Source organism: Mirounga leonina, unplaced genomic scaffold (genome assembly GCF_011800145.1).
Source record: "Mirounga leonina isolate KUSES-001 unplaced genomic scaffold, KU_Mleo_1.0 Mir_153, whole genome shotgun sequence".
In the NCBI taxonomy this organism is placed as follows: domain Eukaryota; kingdom Metazoa; phylum Chordata; class Mammalia; order Carnivora; family Phocidae; genus Mirounga; species Mirounga leonina.
The window spans coordinates 41855630-41878418 of NW_023270387.1; the positions used below are offsets into that span (position 1 = coordinate 41855630).

The window sequence follows — 22789 nt, forward strand, 5'->3', positions numbered from 1 at the left end:
ATAGGGAATGAGGGGCTCCACCATAGTAGTCTTAAAGTTAAAGGCAAATGAACATGCTGAGCATATTTTATTTTTTCAGTACTTCTTTCAACAAATATTTGTTTGGTGCCTATTAAGTACCAGTAACTGGAGACAATAATGGGCAGGAACGATTTTAACACAGCATCCTGGTTTTCTTAGGTTTTTGAGTTAGTAATAAAACCCAAGGAGGAAATCTGGCAATGCCTAATCAGTGGGGCCAGCTGTACTTATAAAATTATTCTTATTCTTCTAGAGTTTTGTTTCCAAAGCACTTCCATGTGTGGTATTTGGTCTGTTATATCCATTTCTTCTGTCAGTTTTACTTATTAATTATATAATTTTCCTCTTGTTTATTGAGAACCTCTAATCAATTGATTAGTAAGCACAGAAGCTAGAATGACAGAAACAGAGTGATTATTTCATTCTATCTGAAAAATATTGCAGTTGGTAAATGTTGTCACAACTGAAATCAACATTTTGAGGTTCACCTAGGGAAGGAAAAGAGGATGGCAGGGGAAGGTGAGGCAGAATATTAAAATCCATATACTCACAAAATATACTAATATGACATTTGATTCCCAAAGGCTATGTAACATAATAGGTTGTGATTTTGTTGATGGTATTCCTGAATTCTTACTTTCTTGGATTCTGTTTTTTAGTTCTGTGCCAATGTAGTGGTTTGGTTTTGTTTTTAGAGACTACAGTTGCATATAATTTGGACATTAGTTGCCTGTCTTCCATTTCAACCATTCTTTTATCTGTTGGTATTTAGTGATTTTTTTTCCTGAAACAGATACTCCCTGTCTCCTAGAAATGCTGAAGGCATGGATTATGTGTGCTTTTATTTGTATTCTTTGTTGATCATACAATTTTGGGGAATATTCATATTCAAATAATAGACATTATCCTCCAGATCTTGAAAGCACTAACCCATCACTTTCAAAAAGTCCCAAAGAAGATAATGTTCACAGAGTACAAGAGGAAAACAAAGGAAAATCCCACTTCACTATTGACATTGTGTAGTTCTCTGGAAAGATGCACTAGAGCAGTGCTTTTCAGACTTTAACAGGCATAGGAATCACCTGGAAATCTTAGTAAAACACAGATTCTGATTCAATAAATCTGGAGTTGGGCCTAAGACTCTGTCTGACAAGTTCTCAGGTAAAATTGATGTGATTTGTCTGAGAGCCACACTTTAAATAGAAACGAACCACATCATCTTAGTCACAGCCTAATGAAGGGCTTTTTGTTCCCTTCAGAGTCACATTTTGCCACATGTGTTCAGAGAAGAGAGATGTGCTCAGCATGCTAAGCAGGAGAGAAGAGAGTAGAATAGAGTCTCCCTCCTCATAGACGTCTGTCTTTGATTACAAAGGAAAATCTGAAAGTGCAGCCAGCTGAGTTATAAGTAATTAGTAACAGTATATCTATAGTAATGTTTTTCCTTAAAGTCTGTTTTATCCAAAAATCAGTGTAACTGCAGCTATTTTGCTTTTGCTAGAATTTCCCTCCTATATCTTTGCTCCTTGACTTCTTTGTATCCTGCTATAAGATACAGAATCTTGAATCTCTTGAAAAGACCTATTACTCTATTTTCTGATTCCAGCCAAACAATCTGTTCCTTTGAAACCAAAGATTTTGGTCCATTTACACTGAATTACATTCTACGACATTATTTTGTTTATTTGTCCCACTTTTTCTGTTTTTTTTCTCCTACCACCACCTTTTTTTTTTAACTGGCTGTAAAGACAGGAAGATACATAATATGGTAGAAGCCACAGTCTATTTCTTAATTGAATTGAGCTCTCTAAACTAGAAGTAGCAAAACCAAAATATAGTGCAAAAGAATTGGGGGTATGAAAGTTTAAAGAAGCTAAAATTAGCCAGCAATTAAGATAAAAGCCTACTCTACACCTAGCTTTCAGCAGGAAGGTCAGTAGCCATGTAGAAAAAGGAGGAGAGACAGGAAAAGGTTGGAATGACTTGTTTGAGAAAAAAAATATATTAAATATTTGAGCCTGAAGGCATATAAGTGGACAGGAAATAAAAGAGATTCATTACCGTCTAAATAAACAACAGTTTAGATTAAATACAATTTATAAAATAGCACTCTTTGTTGGAAAGGCTGATTGTAGGGGCACCTGGGTGGCTCAGTTGGTTAAGTGTCTGCCTTCAGCTCAGATCATGATCTTAGATTCCTGGGATCGAGCCCCACATTGGGCTCCCTGCTCAGTGGGAAATCCGCTTCTCTCTCTCCCTCTGTCGCTCCCCTGCTTGTGTTCTCTCTCTCTCTCTCTGTGTCAAATCAATAAATAAAATCTTTAAAAAAAGAGAGAAAAAGAAAGGCTAATTGCAGTAAAAAATCTCAACTAAAGATCTAAACTCAATCTTAAAGGGTGTTTATTTTAACTGACTCTATTCCCTCTAAAAGCTTTCAGAGGTAATTTTATTTTAGTAGGGACTACAGCTGTGTTGAAATATATGTTAGAGTGGGGTGGTGAAATTTGGCTAGATGTTACACTTGAAAATCCAGTAGGGGTTTGGTCAGCTTATAATTCATGTTTCCACTTAAGTACTAGTGTTTGAACAGTTGAACAGTTTGGTAGGTTTCCTTTGATATTCTTTTAACTGTTTTTTGCATCTGAATAAAAGTTTCAAGTTGCATATTGGCAGATCAAGCCAACATTAGCTAATACATAAGACAAAATAAAAAGGCAAGAAAAAAATTTCTCCTTAATTTTTTATAGGAACTAAGTTCAATGGTGAGGATTCGTTTATGTTTGTGTGTGTGTGCATACCTAAGAGTGAAAAATATATATAACATACTAGATAATACAACCTACTAGATAATAATGTTACTATGATACAAAATGATACAAAAAATTCTAAAAGTGTTCCCTCACACACACACACACACACACACACACACACACACTGACAGTTTTTAATGCATGTTTGAGATGGTAGAAAATGAATGGATGACATTGCTTTGGGTCATAAACCATAAGAAGTTTCTATACAGACTAGCAAGTGAAGGGAGTACTCAAGCTCATACTTGCTCTTACCAACGTATCTATCTATCCCCAAAGTTTAGACCTTATTTCAATGGGCTGTATGCATGGTGGACAAGAGATAAGGCCTGGAACCCAAGGAGGGTAGGAAAGTGGATCAGAGACCCCCGCAAAAAGCCTAAACTACTCATGTGCTCCATCCTCAGTGGATAAGTAGAGATTAAATATCCCGCTATGCAGTAGGAGATAGTAAGGACAATTGCCTTATTTTGTCCTTGGCTTTGAGAAGAATTAACACAAAAATTCTCCCCTGATAGCTAGTGACCACTTGTATTGAAACAGTGAAATCCTAATATGTATGTAGCCCAATAAACCCAGAGACAAAAATTTAGTTTAGAGTGATTCCAGATTCATGGCATCCTGTTGTTTGGAAGAGGAAAATGAAAAACCTCTCTTGGGGGACACATTTTAATCCCCAAAGGATTCCTCCTATAAGGCATCAAGGAATATGAGCTCATATTTTTAAAAAAATGAGGAAACAAAATGCCTTGAGTACATGTTAGTAGAAATCATATATCCAAAAAGTATAAAACAAGTGTTTCATATATCTAAAGGAATAAAACAGAGTATTAGAATAATGATTAAGAGACAAAAGACCACCAAATTTCTCAAGGCACTTTGGAAAAGGGGCCCATAGAGCTTCTCCAAATCAAAGAAACAATATCAATAAAAGAAACAATAAACTTTGCAGGTTAACACAGCCATAGAGAGCATAAATGAACTGTCAAATTGAACTGAAAAATTATCCAGAATGTGGCATAGAGAGACAAAGATATGGAAAATAAGAAAGTTTGAAGAAATACAGTGAGTAGAAGAAGTTCCTGCATTTCTTTACATTAGCCTTCCATAAGGAAGGGAAAGAAAGAGAGAAAGAGTATAAGCTATATCATATTTGAAGAAAAATAGCTCAAATTCAGAGATACCAATAAATCCCAAGCAATATAACAAAAATAAATTCATGGTGTGAAACATCATAATTTACTTACAGAAAACTAAAAGCAGAGACTAACAATAAAAAAAGCAGTCAAGGAAAGAAAAGGGAGGGGAAGAAAAAAGAGAGAGAAACAGGACAAGATGACATCGTGGTAAGTCACTCACCATAACTGAACTCAGTTCTCCAGTTCAAAGGAAAAGGCTGTTGGCCTGGAATAAGAAAATAAAACAGAGCAATAGGCAGTTTTCAAGAGATTGACTCAAAACAAAAAGATAAAGAAAAGAAATTCTAACCAAAGCAAAATTATTTCAGATAAAATAGACTTTAAGGTAAAAATATTTCTAGGCATAAAGGGAGTTCCTAATCATTTATAAAAGGTTCATTTGATTATTTCTCTGATTGGAAAAATTAAAACAAACTACTGTTTGGGAAGTTTTAGATTGTTTCCTAAACAAATGGAATTCTTTCTGGTGGTAGACATAAGCCACTTATTAGATGTTTGGCCTCAAGAAATATTTAAACTTCCAGAACCTCACTTTCCTAATCAATGAAGTCAAATAATATCATCTAACTCTGATTTAATAATGATAAATAATTCATCTAAAGCATTTACCACTGTGCCAACCACATAGCTCTATTGTTATCCAGATAGGCAAGGAAAAGGCTAATAGCTGTACATTGTAGTGTCTTTCCACAAACAAAAAGATTAAGCCTATGAATTTATTTTGGTCAGAAAAATAATCCTTGGGCTGTTTAGTTTAATTCAAAGATAGCTATTCCTTGTAGAAACCTCACTGCCCCCGAGGCTTATTATCCCCTGAAACTTCATTAAAAGTAACATCTTTGATATCAACCCAGATAGAAGATGTAGAGGAATGTCCATTTTTGCCATATTTTGCTGACACAGGATTGCTCTGAGATGAAATCAGAATTTTATATAGATGTGTTTTTTGATCTTTAAAACACCATAAAATTGTTCAGGGTTGTTATCCACCTAATGACTATTAAGAAAAATATATTTACTTCATTTTATCTTTGTATACTGGCCTCCTCTTTCAGTGGCTAGAGCTAAGCCCAAGATCTTTTATGTCTTAGGCTAGCACATCACGTCCTTTGTTTATTCTTTAAAAATGTATTTATTGAGTAAAGTCTATTCTTTTATAATGTGGCATTTTTAATTCCTAAGAAACTTACATGTATCAAAATGTAATTAAATGGTAGTTTTATGGTGACAGAGAAGTCAGGGATGGAGAATTACAAAATTATAACCTCAAAGCTTTTCATTCTCCCCACCCTCACCCCCGACCCTTGCTGGAATCTCCATAATGAAAGTTTTTTTTTTTTTTAAAGATTTTATTATTTATTTGAGAGAGAGACTGAGATAGAGGGAGCATGAGAGGGGGGAGGGTCAGAGGGAGAAGCAGACTCCCCGCTGAGCAGGGAGCCCGATGCGGGACTCGATCCTGGGACTCCAGGATCATGACCTGAGCCGAAGGCAGTCGCTTAACCAACTGAGCCACCCAGGTGCCCCCATAATGAAAGTTTTTAAAAAAGTTGTGCATGCATGGCTATACAGCCCAAGTACCACTGAACGGTTCCAACATTTCAGCCCATCTCACTTTTGCTGAGGGCAATGGCTTCCTCTTCCTCTCACTGCAAAGACTACCATTGGCAAAGTGTCTATACCCATTCATTCCACATTTATCACCTGTAGGATGGATCACATGGCTGCTCAGAGAGCTGTGGAGCAACTGTGTGCTTGCTTTCCTTCAGAGAGCATTAGTTCCAGATTATTCTCACATTCAACTAAGGGCAACCATGAAAGCACAACTTATTTCTTTCTGAGTGGAAAGATATTTTTAGATCTGTGGCTGAGATGCACAATCTAGGAAGTTCTCTTTATAGACTGAACCCTGGTCTGTCTCTCCTCACCTTTTCTTCTCCCTCATCCTCTCCCTCCTCCGTTTGGACATGTGGAACTTCAGACCTGTCGTGGCACCTCTCGTGGCCTCAGGGTCTTCATTTGTTAAATGGGGAGAGTTATACCGTAACCACCTCATACAGTGTTAAGATTATGACAGATAATATGTGAAAAGTACAAAGCATTGTGTATATGTAACATGGATATACAGCACATGTAAGTAACTTCTCAAATTGTACCATGTGCGTTGTCCCAGACATTTCCTGCTTTGTAACTTCCTTGTGGGCAGATGTTGCAATTAATCATCTCTCTGCTTTTTTTTTTTTTTTTGCTGCAGCAGATAGTAGTGGGCTTTACTTTATTAAGCCTTTCATTCTTATATGTTAAATAAAAACACATTAATTCCCCACCCACTTAATCTTTAAAATAATTTTTGCAATGTCTATTGTATCTAGTTATCCTTTGTGAAACCTAGTGAGGGAAGTGGTCTGATAAAGAGAAATACTTTTTCTTTTTTTTTTTTAAAGATTTTATTTATTTGTTAGAGAGAGATAGAGAATGAGGGAGAGAGAACGCACATGAGAGGGGGCAGGGTCAGAGGGAGAAGCAGACTCCCTGCTGAGCAGGGAGCCCGATGAGGGATTCAATCCTGGGACTCCAGGATCATGACCTGAGCCAAAGGCAGTCGCTTAACCAATTGAGCCACCCAGGTGCCCACTTTTTCTTTTTTTTTGATTCTCTATTTCCTAACTTGTTCCCGACTCTCTAAAATCTTGGCGGATATTTATGGAGAAAGAATTTATGGTGAAATGTGTTTACAAAGTATTGTGAATCCCCTGCTTGGAGATTCATAAGGCACTTTTGGCATGTGAAAGGCCTAGAGACGTTTTGAATTAAAGAAATTTTTTAAATTTCTTTTTTTATTTTTTAAAGAAATTTTTAGGGGCATCTGGGTGGCCCAGTTAGTTCAGCATCTAACTTCTGATTTCGGCTCAGGTCATGATCTCAGGGTTGTGAGATCCAGCTCCACGATGGGCTCTACGCTGGGTGTGGAACCTGATTAAGATTCTCTCTGTCCCTCTGCCTGCCCCCCCCAAAAAAGAAATTTTTAAATAAACAGGTAAAAAAACTTTCTTAACACATATCCAAATTAATTTGACTACAAAATACTTTTTTCCTTCTTAAATTACTGTTCTTTGAAATACTGGTATGATTTTTATCTATTTTCTTAAATTAATAAACTAATCTTTCTTAAAATAATTTTACAAATTATCAGATTATCTAAATAAACTCTATTTTAATTTATTATGATGTCAGTGTGTTTTGGGGAAGTGATAGGAAGTATTGGGGAACAAGATTTTGAGAACTGTTGGTTGTACTTTTATTTTTTAATATAGTTGAATTAATTTGCAGTCCATGAATTTTTCAGTTGAGAGGAAGAGGTCTGATATAACTGGTCTATCAGCTGATTGATATTACACATTGAAAAATTAAATCAACTATTTTTTTAAGATTTTTTAAAGAAGATTTTATTTATTTATCTGAGAGAGAGTGAGAGAATGAGCAGGGGGAGGGGTAGAGAGAGAAGAAGAAGCAGGCTTCCTGCTGAGCAGGGAGCCCGATGCGGGGCTCCATCCCAGAACCCTGGGATCATGACCTGAGCCAAAGTCAGAGGCTTAACCGACTGAGCCACCCAGGCACCCTTTAATCAATTTTAAACATGTTAGTGTATTTTACTTTCAAGGGAAAAACTTACTGAATTTTCAAAAAAAAATGTTTATATATTTTTGAAAGGTCCAGGAAAGAGCATCCCTCCTTTTCTTAGAATTCTCTTGGGCGCCTGGGTGGCTCAGTTGGTTAAACGACTGCTTTCAGCTCAGGTCATGATCCTGGAGTCCCTGGATTGAGTCCTGCATTGGGCTCCCTGCTCGGCAGGGAGCCTGCTTCTCCCTCTGACCCTCCCCCCTCTCATGTGCTCTCTCTCTCATTCTCTCTGTCTCAAATAAATAAATAAAATCTTTTAAAAAAAAATAGAATTCTCTTATATCCACACTCCTTCATAATGAAACTTTTTATTAGTCATCAACCAGAGTTTAAAAATGTATCAGGTGGCTCTCACCTCCATTATGTTGTTGCAAGACTTTGAAGAGTTGCCTTTAGTTTCTGTAATCTTCTCACATATATAATGATAGTAGGAATATTGTATTCCTTTAAAGAGCAGGTACTAAGATGGGAGAAAATCACTGCTCATAAGTTAAAGGCAATGGATTTTACACATTAATCACATTAAATACATGAAAAATGACTTACGTCATTCCTCTTTCTGCCTCCCTCAAAAGCCCAGGTGTTGCCAAATTACCAACAATTTCATTCTTCATCTTTCCTCCCAAAGCAGCAAAATTTTGTTTCTCTGTGTGCAAAAAGTATTTCAAACAAAAAAACAGAGAAGATACAAGCTGGGAAGATGGCAGAGTAAGAGGACCCTAAATTTGCCTTGTCCCATGGATACAACTAGATAACACTCATTCACATCAGCATAAATAACCCGGAAAACAATCCAAAGATTGGCAGAGTGAACTCCACAACTAAAGGTAAAGAAGATGACACATCATAGGAGGTAGGAATAGTGAAGGTGTGGTTTGGGAGCAAAATGGCCCTGATGCTACTGACCAATGCCAGTGGTGAAACAAACAGAATAGTCTGCAGATGACCCCCGGAGATCACTCTAGGTTTCCTGAACAATGAACCAGCTGTGACCAACAGTCTCCTTTCCTTATTTCTTCCAAACTCAGCTTCCCATGGCATGGGTGGGTTTTCCCCTCCCAGCAGGAGGGACTGAAACTTCCCATGGACATCCAAGAAGTCTAGATATAGGCCCCAGGACTGTCCACAGTGGGGAGGAAGCCGGTGATATGGAGAAGGGTGAAAAACAGACTTTCACACCGGGGAGCTCATGAACAGAGAGGATGAATCCCCATAACATTTGGCTTTGGAAGTGAGAGGGGCTGAATCTCATGCGTTCTTATAACCAGTGGAACTTAAAGCCTGGGATTTTAAAAATCAGTGGGCTCAGCTCTGGGAGAGCTTGGAAAACTTTAGGAAACTGAGTCCCTACCCTTAAAGAGAAAGCACCACAAACGGTCGGCAGAGATACAGCGTAGAAGCAGCAGTTTGAAGTGCTGAAGGAAGGAGAGTGATTTACTCATCTCAGAGTGTGGCCCAAAGATCAGGGATCACAGGAAGATGCCTCCAGGAACAAAGGAGCTGGCAGGTGCCACTCATCTTCTGCCCTCTAACAAAGTACAACATCCATTCATGATAAAAACCCTCAATGAAGTAGATCTAGAGGAGACATACCTCAACATAATAAAGGCCTTATATGAAAAACCCACAGCAAACATCATACTCAATGGGGGAACTGAGAGCTTTTCCCCTAAGGTCAAGAACAAGACAAGAATGTCCACTCTCATCACTTCTGTTCAACATAGTACTGGAAATCTTAGCCATAGCAATCAGACAACAAAAAAGAAATAAAAGGCATTCAGAGTGGTAAAAAAGAATTAAAACTTTCATTATTTGCAGATGACATGATACTATAAATAGAAAAACCCTAAAGACTCCACCAAAAAAAATACCAGAACTGATAAATAGATTCAATAAAGTCACAAGATACAAAATCAATGTACAGAAATCTTTTGCATTGTCATATACACTAATAATGAAGGAGTACAAAGTGACATTAAGAAAACAATCCCATTTACAGTTGCACCAAAAAAAAAAATATAGGAATAAACTCTGAAAACTATAAAATACTGATGAAAGAAATTCAAGACAACACAAAGAAATGGGAAGAGATTCCATGCTCAAGGGTTGGAAGAACAAATATTTTTAAAATGTCTATATTACCCAAAGTGACCTACACATTTAATGTAATCCCTGATACTAATGCAGTGCACTCTAATAAATGCAAACCAACAGCATTTTTTCACAGGACTAGAACAAGCAATCCTATAATGTGTATGGAACCACAAAAGACCCCAATCTTGAAAAAGAAAAACAAAATTGGAGGTATCACAATTCCAGACTTTAAGTTATATTACAAACTGTAGTAATCAAAACAGTATGGTCCTGGCATAAGATAGACACATCGATCAATGGAACAGAATAGAAAACCGAGAAATAAACCCATGCTTATATGGTCAATTAACCTTTGACATAGCAGGAAAGAAGATGCAATGAGAAAAGACAGTCTCCTCAACAAATGGTGTTGGGAAAACTGGAAGCAACATGTGGAGGAATGAAACTGGACCACTTTCTTACACCAAACACAAAAATAAACTCAAAATGGATTAAAGACCTAAATATAAGACCATAAAAATCCTAAAAGAGAGCACAGGCAGTAATTTCTCTGACATCAGCTGTAACACATTTTTCTAGGTTTGTCTCCTGAGGCAATGGAAACTAAAGCAAAATAAAGTATTGGGACTACATCAAAATTAAAAGCTTTTGCACAGTGAAAGAAACAACTGACAACACTAAAAGACAACCTACGGAATGGGAGAAGATATTTGTATATGACATATCCAATAAAGGGTTAGTATCCAAAATACACAAAGAACTGATACAACTCAACACCCCGAATCAAATAATCCAATTAAAAAATGGACAGAGCACCTGAATAGACATTTTTCCAAAGACGACATATAGAAAGCCAACAGACACCTGAAAAGATGCTCAACATCACTCATCATTGGGGAAATGTAAATTAAAAGTACAATGAGATATCAACTCATAACTGTCAGAATGGCTATAATCAAAAACACAAGAAACAAGTGTTGGCTATGATGTGAAGAAAAAAGAACCCTGGGGAACTGTTGGTGGGAATGGTGCAGCCCCTCTGGAAAACAGTATGGAAGTTCCTCAAAAAGTTAAAAATAGAACTACCCTGTAATCCAGTAATTGCATTACTGGTATTTATCCAAGAAAATAAGAACACTAATTCAAAGGGGTACATGCACCCCTATGTTTATTGCAGCATTATTTACAATAGCCAAACTATAGTAACAGCCCAAGTGTCTATCAATAGATGAATGGAAAATAAGTGATATGCATATACAATGGAATATTATTCAGCCATAAAGAAGAATGAAATCCTGCCATTTGCAAAGACGTGGATGGAGCTAGGGAATATAATGTTAAGCAAAATAAGTCAGTCAGAGAAAGACAAATACTGTGTGATTTCACTTATATGTGGAATTTAAGAAACAAAACAAATGAACAAAGAGAAAAAAAGAGAGAGACAAACCAAACCCAGACTCTAATAGAGAACAAACTGATGGTCACCGGACGGGAGGTGGGTGGTGGGATGGGTGAAATAGGTGATGGGGATTAAGAGTACTTAAGAGTACACTTATCATGATGAGCACTGAATAATGTATAGAATTGTTGAATCATTATATTTTACACTTGAACCTGATATAACTGTGTATCAGCTATACTGGAATTAAAATTTAAAAACTTAAAAAAAATAAATGAAAAAAACCCACAAAAAACAGCTGCTTCTCTAAGGTCCTTTGCACCACATTCCCATCTACTTCTCATCTCACGCTGTGTTCTCAACCCCAGTAAATGTCTAGAACCCTCAATTCTTGTTTTTTTGCCAGATGTTTTTCTGGAACACCAAACCTGTAGGGAGGATGTGCATGGGGGCCTGTTGGTTGTAAAGCAGACAAGTAGGAAAGAGGTGTGTTTCTTAACTGCTCTTCTCCTTTGCTGGTCGAATAAAATGTCCTTGTGTCTGTTTTTTCCTATAGGAAGCAGACACGAGTAAAGAAGGGGGCAGTACCATAATTACTGAGGACAGGAGATGTACTTTTCTATCTCTAGGACTTTGCACACGAGAGAGAGAAGCCCTCTCTGAGGACAGGGAGGCTTGTCTCCTATTCACTTCCATCATCTCCAGAGCGCCTGAAAAGTGCCTTTTAGGACAGATGCTAAAGATTTTGTTAATGAACAAATGACAGAGATTGGTCCAAACAGAGCATCAGTCCTGACAAAGAAAAATTCATAAATACAATTAGCAGGAGATTGAATGAAGAAACTGTGCTGGAAATTCCCAGGAAGGGCTTAGCTGGTGTGAATATATCCTTGAGCCAAAATGCTTTGCTTATTTATACTTCCTGTTATTCCTGCTGGAAAAATTCTTCTTCCAGATGTTTTTCTATTTTGCCTCTTCACTTCATTTAGGTCTCTGTTCCATTGCCGTATGCACAGAGAGTCCTTCTCTGACTATCCATTTAAACTGCTGATGCAAAATTGCAAGCATATATAAAAGTAAACAGAATAGTCAAATGAATTTTTATGTACCCAGTCACCTAGCTCCAACAATGACTATGTTTTACCTGTTTTTAAAAGCACTCATCACTATATATCATTACATATCTTTTTATATCTTTCTTTATGGGCTAGTTCCTCTTCCACTAGAATCAAAGAACCAAGAGGCCAGGGACTTTTTCTGTCTTGTTCATCTCTGTTTCCGTGACGCTTTGCACACTGTCTAGCACACTGCAGGTGCACAAAAGCATTTGTTCAATGAGTGAATGACTAATTAAGAGAAGATTGAACTCGGTGTAGTGGGTTCTAAAATAGTTGTAGAGATTTGTAATGATCTGTTTTTGAAGTTGGCAGTATTTATTTTTAAGCCCAAATTTCTTACTTAATGTTTATATTCTAGATTTGCTTACATGGTGAGAAGTGGTAGAATCAATTCACACATGTTGTTTTTGAGCCACTGCTATTTTGAGATTTCTATCAAGAATCTAATGTACTGATCATTAATTTTCAAATATCTTCTGGTGGCTTTGTTTTCAGGTTGTTGTTTTTCTGTTCAGCGAAAGTATCTTTATGAAAGCATTGGACGTCAGACAAGTATAAAGAATCGTATTCTAAATCTGCTCTTTAAATACATGTTAAAATCATCTGCCAATTTTATCGCTGATGTTTTTATTTTTATTTTTTTTAAGATTTTATTTATTAATTTGAGAGAGAGAATGAGAGAGAGAGAGCACATGAGAGGGGGGAGGGGCAGAGGGAGAAGCAGGCTCCCTGCCGAGCAGGGAGCCCGATGCGGGACTCGATCCCGGGACTCCAGGATCATGACCTGAGCCGAAGGCAGTCGCCCAACCAACTGAGCCACCCAGGCACCCTATCGCTGATGTTTTTAAAGAAGATTTATCTGATCTTTCAAAAGATCAAAGTATTGTAGTCCTTCTTTCATCCTCCAACCCATGTAATGTGATTTTCATGTGAAGATGCAAAAACTCCAGGAAGGTCATTTTTGATGTCCTGGTATCAATTTTATCTTTGAGTCCAAAATAGTATCACAGAAATCGTTGGTACACAGTGCATGTTTGTTGAGTGAATAATCTGTAAAATGTGAAGGAGATGGATATAATAAGAATTAGGCATATTGTGTGTATATGATCTATCAGTATTTTCTGAATTTCAGCTGTGCTTAGAACACTACCTTTAGCATTCAAATTTTGGTTATTGTTCCTTGAGGTACAGTAAGTAGCTTTTTTATAAGCTATAGTATTTTTTAAAATCAGTACTCTTGCAAATTCCTTTAAGGAATTTAAATATAAACTGTACATGTGGTAGTCGTGCTGGTCTGAGGTCTGCTGCAGTAACTAGTGAACCTTGAAATATCCTGAAAATGTGATAAGGCACAAAACAGAATTTCTTTCTTATTCATGAAGTGACTTCTGTGGGTCCAGTGGATCCAGAACAGCTCCCTTCAAGTAATTAAGTCAGGGATTCGGTTGGCTTTTGTCTTCTGGTGCAACTCATGGCTTTTAGTTTTCATGGAAGGGACAGAGCTTTTCCCTGCCTTATTCCGGAAGTAGCAAGTATTGCCTCTACTCACAGCCCAGTGGTCAGAATTAGACATATGGCTCAATATAATCACAAAAATTCCAAGAAGTATTGTCTAAGTGCCCAGGAGGAAAGGAAACCAAATATTGGCAATGACTAATGGGATTACAACTTAGACCGCGTGCCACGCAGCTCAGAGGTCAAAAGACTGTCCATTCATTCATTTAACGTTTAACCAGTAAGATCACAGATGCCTAATAGTAAGTGATCTAGTTGCAGTCGCTTCTCACAGTGAAAGACATTATATTGTAAGGCTGACGACATAAATGTACTTTTGGGGACAGTTGCTATATTTTAGCAAAGTTATTTTTTTGATAATAGAAAAAAGAGCATTAAAATGGCAATACCTTTATGATATCTTTCACATTAAGAAACCTGGAACTAGGTCATCTAGAGAGGCTATCTTAATTCTACAACCATTAAGGTAAATATGAAGTCCATCAGGTCAACATTTTAGGTATCCGGAAGAAGGAAACAAAAGGAGGGATAAAGAGGTACAACTTTGAGCTGAGGCAGCTTTCTGCAGGAAGCCTTCCAGTTTTTCCAATTGCACTGTCACTTACATGACATTAACCAGAACGGAATCACACAGTCAAAATAAATACAGCAGAGTGTGGGCGTTGTAGTGTTTTGGCTGGGCACTTTGCTTCCCTGAATAAATTAATGTTTTGTTATTAAGAAAGAATGGAGGGAAAATATCGAGTGAACAATTAGCAAGTTCTGTTGTAGATAAGAAGGATTTCTCTCTCTCTCTCTCTCTCTCACACACACACACACACACACACACTAGAATATACAATCCCAAGTAAGTAGAGATTCCTTTGAGATTGTTCTCCTGTTGTTTCTATACTAATAAACCTCACTAGAGCAAGAGGGAAACAGTTTCTTTTTTTTTCTCCTATTACTTTTCTGTTCACAGAGTAAATGTTTCAGTAAATATTTCTGCTACTGACTTTGCCATTAAATAGAACCTTATTTATTGAATTTAGATGCAGTAAAGCAATTGATATTTTAATTTAGTCAAATACAGTAATATAATATGATCAGAGCTTTAACTTGTCCTTAGCCATCATGGTCCTATATACCCCTCTATACTTTTAATTAACGTTTGCCTCATAAAGGGAAGGCTTAGAAACAGATGTACCTGTTTTAATATTGAGACTTCATATACAGCATTTCTTGTTCCTTTCGGTTTATTAGTATGAGAATAATGAAAGAAGGCCTGAGCCATACAAAGCCTGGAATCTGGATTCAGCATGTTTGCTACCTATTACAGAGAATTAATTTAACTTATTTTCATTTGCCCCACCTTTGTTTGCCTTCTCCACAGGCTATATATTGATGGTCCATTTGGAAGTCCATTTGAGGAATCGCTGAACTACGAGGCTAGCCTCTGTGTGGCTGGAGGCATTGGAGTAACTCCATTTGCATCAATACTCAACACCCTGCTGTATGTTATTTTGATCCGTTTTATTAGTTCAAATAGAGAACTATCAGTATTTCAAACATCTCTCTCTTAGTATGAGGTAATCCCTCATAGAATTTGTCTACAGTAAGCCCCCTCTTATATAGAGGGAATACGTTCCAAGATCGCCAGTGAATGCCTGAAATTGCAGATAGTACTGAACCCTACATACATTATGTTTTTTCCAATAAATACATGCCTGTGATAAAGTTTAACTAATAAGTTAAGCACAAGAAGAGATTAACAATAATAACTAATATTAAAATAGAACAATTACAATACTATACTGTGATGAAAGTTATGTGAGTGTGGTGTCTCTTTCTCTCCCTCAAAATATCTTATTGTTATATACTCACCCTTCTTCTTGTGATGAGGTGAGATGGTAAAATGCCTATGTGATGAGATGAAGTGAGGGGAATGATGTAAATATTATGCTGCTATTGACCTTCCAACAATATGTCAGATGGAGAATCATCTGCCTCCGTGGATGACCGCGGATAACTAAAAACCACAGAAAGTGAAGCCACAGATAAGGAGGGACTACTGTACTTGTTGTTCATAGAACTCCATTTACTGATTGATGAGGGTAATAATTCAATGATTCTCAGTATGTGGTCCATGGTTTTCAGCACACTGTCTTGTAAAGTATCACCATAGGCATTCCTCTGTCCTTTTTTTTTTTAATTTTTAAATTTTTTTATTATGTTAATCACCATACATTACATCATTAGTTTTTGATGTAGTGTTCCATGATTCATTGTTTGCATAAAACGTACTGCATGGAGCACTGGGTGTTATCCTCTGTCCTTTTAAAGCCATTCCACCAGCCTTCATTTCTGTACTTCCTCCTAAATGGTAAGTGGCAACCCTCATCCATTCTATCAGTAATTATCTGAGTACCTGTGTGCCAATCCATCCTATAGGGACTAGTAAATACAGCAATGAATGAAACAGAGTCCCTGCCCTTAAAAAGCTTATATTCAAATGGAACAGGTAAAATAGAAACCAGTGAGAAATTCATAAGTAACATTATTTCAGAAAATATTAGAACTCTGATAAAAAGAAGAGAGATTAATGGGATATGGAAATAAAGGGCTGGGGTCATTGTAGACGTATGGTCAGGAAAAGCTTTGCTAGGGAGATGACAAATGAGCCCATGATTCCTTGGTCTGTTACTCAGCAAATTTATAACAGACTGAAGAATAGAAATTTCAAATGTAAGATTGCTCATGTAGGAAAGACTTTTTCAGTTATTTTTGTTCTAGGATGATAAGCAAAAATTAATGGATTAATATTATGAAAACACAAACAAAAAAACAGTAGGAAATTATTCTCCAATCTATTCCGTTCACTTTTCAAGTAGACACAATTTGCTTTAAGAGTCTTTTATAAAGTACTAAAGAAGGAAATAATAAAGTTTAAATGATGTGTTTGAATGATATTTTATTTCAATTTTAAATACTTGTTACAAATTTGGGAATTTTTGGAGGTTCTTAGAAAAATAACCATATTCCAAGCCAGAAATCATTTGTTTCTGAAAACATACTGCAAGTTATTTGGACACTTAAAGTTAAGAAAAGGAGAAAATATTTTCTTAGCCTCAAGCCAACTTCATAATTATAAATAGGAATCCAGACTTGGAATTACGAGGCCCTGGAACGCATTACATAGTAGGTGACTATTACATCTCTTTCTTTAATGATTTTTAAAAGGGGATAAACAACGAGCTTTCTGGAATGGTTTTGGCTCATTTTGCCTGGAGGCCAGGGCATGGCTAATAACCACTGGAGCCCTGCTGAGTGATAAAATTCACTGAAAATAGAGAACTTTTTTTCTGAGACATGGGGCTCATATTCTCATTCAGGAGTTTAGTTTATTGCCTTCATCTGAAAATGGGTGATATGCATATAATATTCACAAGCATAAACACTTAAACTCATGGAGTATATCATGCCTCTGAGCCCGTATATTACATTTTAAATTCATTTGAGAGTCATGGTAAGTGCAATGACAAATGATAAAAAATGATAAATTGATACATGTAAGTGACTGGTTTTTCATTAGTAAACGAAAAGCAAATTTTCAAAGATACAGGGATTCTTTTTTTTTTTTATTTTTTTTTGCCATCCTAATCACTATCATGTTCTTTAATTTTAAAGGGATGACTGGAAACCATACAAGCTTAGAAGATTATATTTTATTTGGGTGTGCAGAGACATCCAATCCTTCCGTTGGTTTGCAGACTTACTCTGTGTGTTACATAACAAGGTAAAATTAGGTTTGCTTTTACTTGTGCAATGTTTTTAAATAAAAAACTTTTTTTTTCAAATTACAAAAGCAATAAATGCTCACTGTAGAATAAACCAGAAAATAATGCAGATAAGTTGAAAGAAGGAAAAAAATCTCTTAAACTTCAAATAACAGAAGTAGCATATTAATAATTTAGTACACATATTTTCAGGTATTGATAACTGACAGTATGTGTTTATATCTATGATATGTTTTAACATAAAAATGCTACTATTGTTTTAACATAGGAATGTAGGCATATGGCCGATGGTGTATGCATATGGGGTGGGAGGGAAGACAGCGTAACATCAGCTGATGGTAGCTACTACACTTTCCATCCTTTGTTCTGTTAGCTCTGACCTCTTATTTCCACCTTTAATATTCCAAGTGGACAATCACTAGACTTTTGGCACACTAGGCAGAATTTCAAAACCAAAATTCTAAGTTTTATTTCTTATAGAGATTAAAAAAAAAACAGACCTTCTTCATCTATCCTACACATAACCTTTTATCTATATATTAATATATGTATCTTTATTTTTCAAATTATATAAGTGATACACATGCATTTTGCTGCAATTTTTTTCCTTTTCCTTTTTTTAAAGATTTTATTTATTTATTCATGAGAGATGGGGGGCAGTGCAGAAGGAGAAGTAGACCCCCACTGAGCAGGGAGCCCGACGCAGGACTTGATCCCAGGACCCCAGGATCACGACCAGAGCTGAAGGCAAACGCTTAACTGACTGAGCCACCCAGGCGCCCCTCCCTTTTCTTTTTAATTGTAGTATAGTTAACATACAGTAGTATGTTAGTTTCAAGTGTACAACATAATGAATCAACGGTTACACATTGCAAACTGCTCACCACAATACAACATGTGTAGTGATAATCTGTCACCTATAAAATTTTTATAATATTATTGAGTATATCCCCTATGCTGTAATTTTCATCCTTGTGACTTATTTATTTTATAACTGGAAGTTTGTACCTCTTAGTCCCTTTCACCTTTTTGACCCATTCCTCCACCACCTCTTCTTTTTGGCTACCATAGTTTGTTCTCTGTATTTATGAGCCTGTTTCTGTATATTTGTTTTGTTTTTTGGACTCCACATATAAGTGAAATCATATGGTATTCATCTTTCTCTGATTTATTTCACTTAGCATAATACCCTCTAGGTCAATCCATATTGTTGCAAATGACAAGATCTATTTCTTTTGTGTGTGTATATACACACACAAAAGAAATATATATATATTCCTTATCCATATATATATCCATGTGTATATATATATATATATATATATATATATATATTCCTTATCCATTCATATGTCAGTAAACTCTTAAGTTGCTTCTTTATCTTGACTATTGTAGATGATGCTGCAATAAACATAGGGGTGCACATATCTTTTCAAATTAGTGTTTTCATTTTCTTCGAGTCAATATCCAGTAGTGGAATTACTGAATCATATGGTATTTCCATTTTTAATTTTTTGAGGCACCTCTATACTGTTTTCCACAGTGCTTGCATTTCCACCAACAGTACATGAGGATTCTCTTTTCTCCACATCCTCACCAACACTTTACTATTTCTTTTTGCTACTAGCCATTTTGACAGATGTGAAGTGATATCTCATTGTGATTTTGATTTGCATTTCCACAATGATTAGTGATATTAAACAGTTTTTCATGTGTCTCTTGGCCATCTGTATGCCTTCTTTGGCAAACTGTCAAACAACTTAGATAAACCAAATCCTCCCTTACTACTTTCCTCACCTAATCTGTGTAACCAGAGGCAACTCATGAGCGTTCTATAAATTCTACCATACTATTTGTATTGTTCTAGGAATTACTTATTTTAAACTTATCACTATGTTTTGAACATTTTTAATAATAGTACATTTAGAGTTACCTCATTCTTTTTAGTGCTATAGAGTATTTTGTCATATGGATGTACTTAGTACTCTATTTAGCCATCCCTTAATAATGGATATTTACTTTTTTATTACAAAGAACACTACAATGATGGGGCCCCTGGGTGGCTCAGTCGGTTAAGCATCCAACTCTTGATTTCAGCTCAGGTCATGATCTCGGGGTCCTGGGATCAAGCCCCACATCAGACTCCATGCTGAGTGTGGAGTCTCCTTGAGATTCTCTCTCCCCATCTCCCTCTGCCCCTGCCCCCGCTCATGCACTAAATAAATAAATAAATAAATAAATAAATAAATAAATAAATAAATAAATAAAATCTTAAAAAAAAGAGCACTGCAATGAATATCATACATGTCTTTTTATTCAGATCCATTTATTCAGTCTGTCATTCTGTCACCCATCAAATATTCACTCATTGCCTACTATGAATCACAAACTGTTCTAGGACCTGGAGCTACATTGGAGAACACAATTAAAAGCAATTTTTTTATCTCATGTGATTTACATCCTAAGTGGGGAAGATAGGGGTGCCTGAGTGGCTCAGTTGGTTAAACATCTGCCTTCAGCTCAGGTTATGATTCCAGGGTCCTGGGATCAAGCCCTGCATCGGGCTCTTTGTTCAGCGGGGAGCCTACTTCTCCCTCTCTCTCTGCCTGCCACTCCCCCTGTTTGCGCTCTCTCTCTCTCAATAAATAAATAAAATCTTTTAAAAAAACAATTTACATTTCCACCAAAAAGTATGAGAGACATTTATTCTAAAATGTTATATTATCAATCTTTTAAATTTCTACTAATGTCTTAAACAGTGAGATCTCAATTTTCTCCTAAATGCTAGTGAGATTGAACCTCTCTTCCTGTGATTGTTGACCAGTTGTATTCCTTTTGGGATTTCCTAATTCTACCTTTATTTTTCTAATTTTTAATCTTTCTTGAACTGATACATAGAACCCGTACATTTTTTTAAGTAAAATGATCCAAGATATGGACAGGCACATTTGAATAACAGATGCTTTATAAGGCAAGGAGTGGGGGAAGGAAAGGAATAAAGGAAAGAAAAGAATGTTAAGTGACTGGACCCTCAAAGGAGTTGAATCTTAAGATTTATGTTTTCTTTCCATTTCAAGTTTTTTTGATGGATGTGCTTTACCCTTAGGATTCCATGGAGTAAATAATATAAAAGCTTAAAACTAGTGTAAACAATACAGTGATGATTATCTTCTACACACACCTCTGCATCTATGTTTTGATTTTTCACATCAGAGGGATGAACAGGTCCTTCAGTTGTGTCTCGGAGGATGATGTGTTTGCAACTGTGTTACCAAGTTTGGGGTGTGTGTGTGTGTGTGAGAGAGACAGAGAGAGAGAGAGAGAGAGAGAGAGAAATCAATAGCAATAGAGCATAGGGTCTTTACATAGAGTCTGTGTAAGAGTAGCGGAAAGTGGTTTTGAAAACCAGATGAAAATGCAGTCCTTCAATCTTGTTCCAACTGTGAGTTCTTTCACATCATTCTAGAATGCCTAGGACAAAGCTATCTTAGTTGCCCTAGTCACTTGTCTTGGTGTCAGACTATCTTCAGTGATGATAAAAATGGATCTTAGGTGGATTTTGCTTGGCCAGATTGTCCAACCTGGTGATGGAAGAGTGCAAGGCCAGGTGTCAGGTGATCTGGTACCAGCTCTGCCAATATCTAACAACATGACTTGCTTCAAGTCACTTCACCTCTGTAAGTCATATTAGTAAAATCAAAATGGAGGATCAGGGCTCCATTAGGCATTTGGGGTCTGTCATTTACAATGGAACAGTGATTCTACCTCATATGAACCGCAAGTCCTTGCGTAAATCACTTAACCTCTATAAACCCGATTTATGCTTTCAATTTGTAAAGGAGGCTAACAGCACTTGAAACCTGATGTGAGATTTAGCTTTAACATACCGAAAGTATCTATCATTTTGAAGGCATTTAATAAACGATTGCTATGATTCCTATTAGATCTGTAAAATTCCTTCCAGGACTCACATCCTGTTATTTTTTATTTGTGAGAAAAATAAGGAAGAGTACAGGCAGGAGACATAAAGTGAAAAACATGATATTTGTGCATGATCCTACAATCCTAATCTATTTGCAAGATTGTGTTGATCCACATGTCTATTTTTTCACTGTTCCTTTATTTGGAGAACATTGTGCTTTTAGTAGATATTATTGTCTTCAGTGACGGGTAAGTTAAAGTGGAGACATCGAAATCATTAAAAACATTATCCAAATTTGCATAGTTCTTACTTGGGGCTATGGGCACGAAACACAGTTATCGATGCAGGAGTCATAGGACTGATCTCAGAACAGCATCCTGGTAGACATTTAAGACAAGACTCAACACAAGCCATGTGTTTTGTGAGGTGTTTTAGTGGCATCTAGAAGTTTCTATTTCTTCACAATTAAAATTTATAAACCCTGATTCAATTCAGAAAGGGCCTAAAAATGAATTTAGCATTTGGATATAACTTGAGGCAGCTATTTGATGGGATATAATTAATGATTATATTTTAAGAATATTATGGAGCTGAGAATCATCACATCACTCTTAAAGTAAAATATGTTTTTATTGGGATTTTATATTCAGAGTTTCCACCTGTCAGAAAATGTATCATTTTAGATCTGAAAAGAGACCCGAGGGATGATGACATTCAACTCTATCTGTCACTGTCCTGTTGAAAAAAACAGGCCCAGATGAGTCAGTAATTCCTTAGAAGTCTCAGGGCCAGATAGTGTTGGCAATAGAAACAAGTCAGTTACCTGCCAGGTGCTCTTACCATTCACTGTAAGGCATCTCAGAGGGCTGATGAAACCCTCCTTAATCACCCCCCCCATTTGCAATGTGACTTTATTTGCATTCCTGAAACTTCTACTTTGAATCCCAATATGTCATTTTTAAATTTTTATTTTATTTTACTTTATTTATTTTTCAGTTTTTATTTAAATTCCAGTTAGGTAACGTACAATGTAATGTTAGTTTCTGGTGTACAATTTAGTGACTCAACACTTCCATACATCACCCAGTACTCATCACAAGTGCATTCCTTCATCCCCATCCCCTATTTCACCCATCCCAGTGCCCACCTCCCCTCTGGTATACATTAGCATATTCCCTGAAGCTAAGAGTCTTAGTTGGTCTCTCTCTCTCTCTCTTTTTTTCCCCTTTGCTCATTTGTTTTGTTTCTTAAATT

At 36.4% G+C, this 22789-nt stretch overlaps 1 protein-coding gene across 4 annotated transcripts in view; it reads left to right on the forward strand.

Annotated features, from left to right (window-relative positions):
• Positions 1–22789, forward strand: part of NOX4 (NADPH oxidase 4) — a 361705-nt gene that overhangs the window by 134631 nt on the left and 204285 nt on the right. For all 4 annotated transcript variants that reach the window (XM_035009409.1, XM_035009407.1, XM_035009408.1 and 1 more), the window contains 2 exons: positions 15210–15329; positions 17504–17612. In XM_035009409.1, the coding sequence (XP_034865300.1) occupies positions 15210–15329; positions 17504–17612 (229 nt within the window). The remainder of the gene's footprint in view (positions 1–15209; positions 15330–17503; positions 17613–22789) is intronic.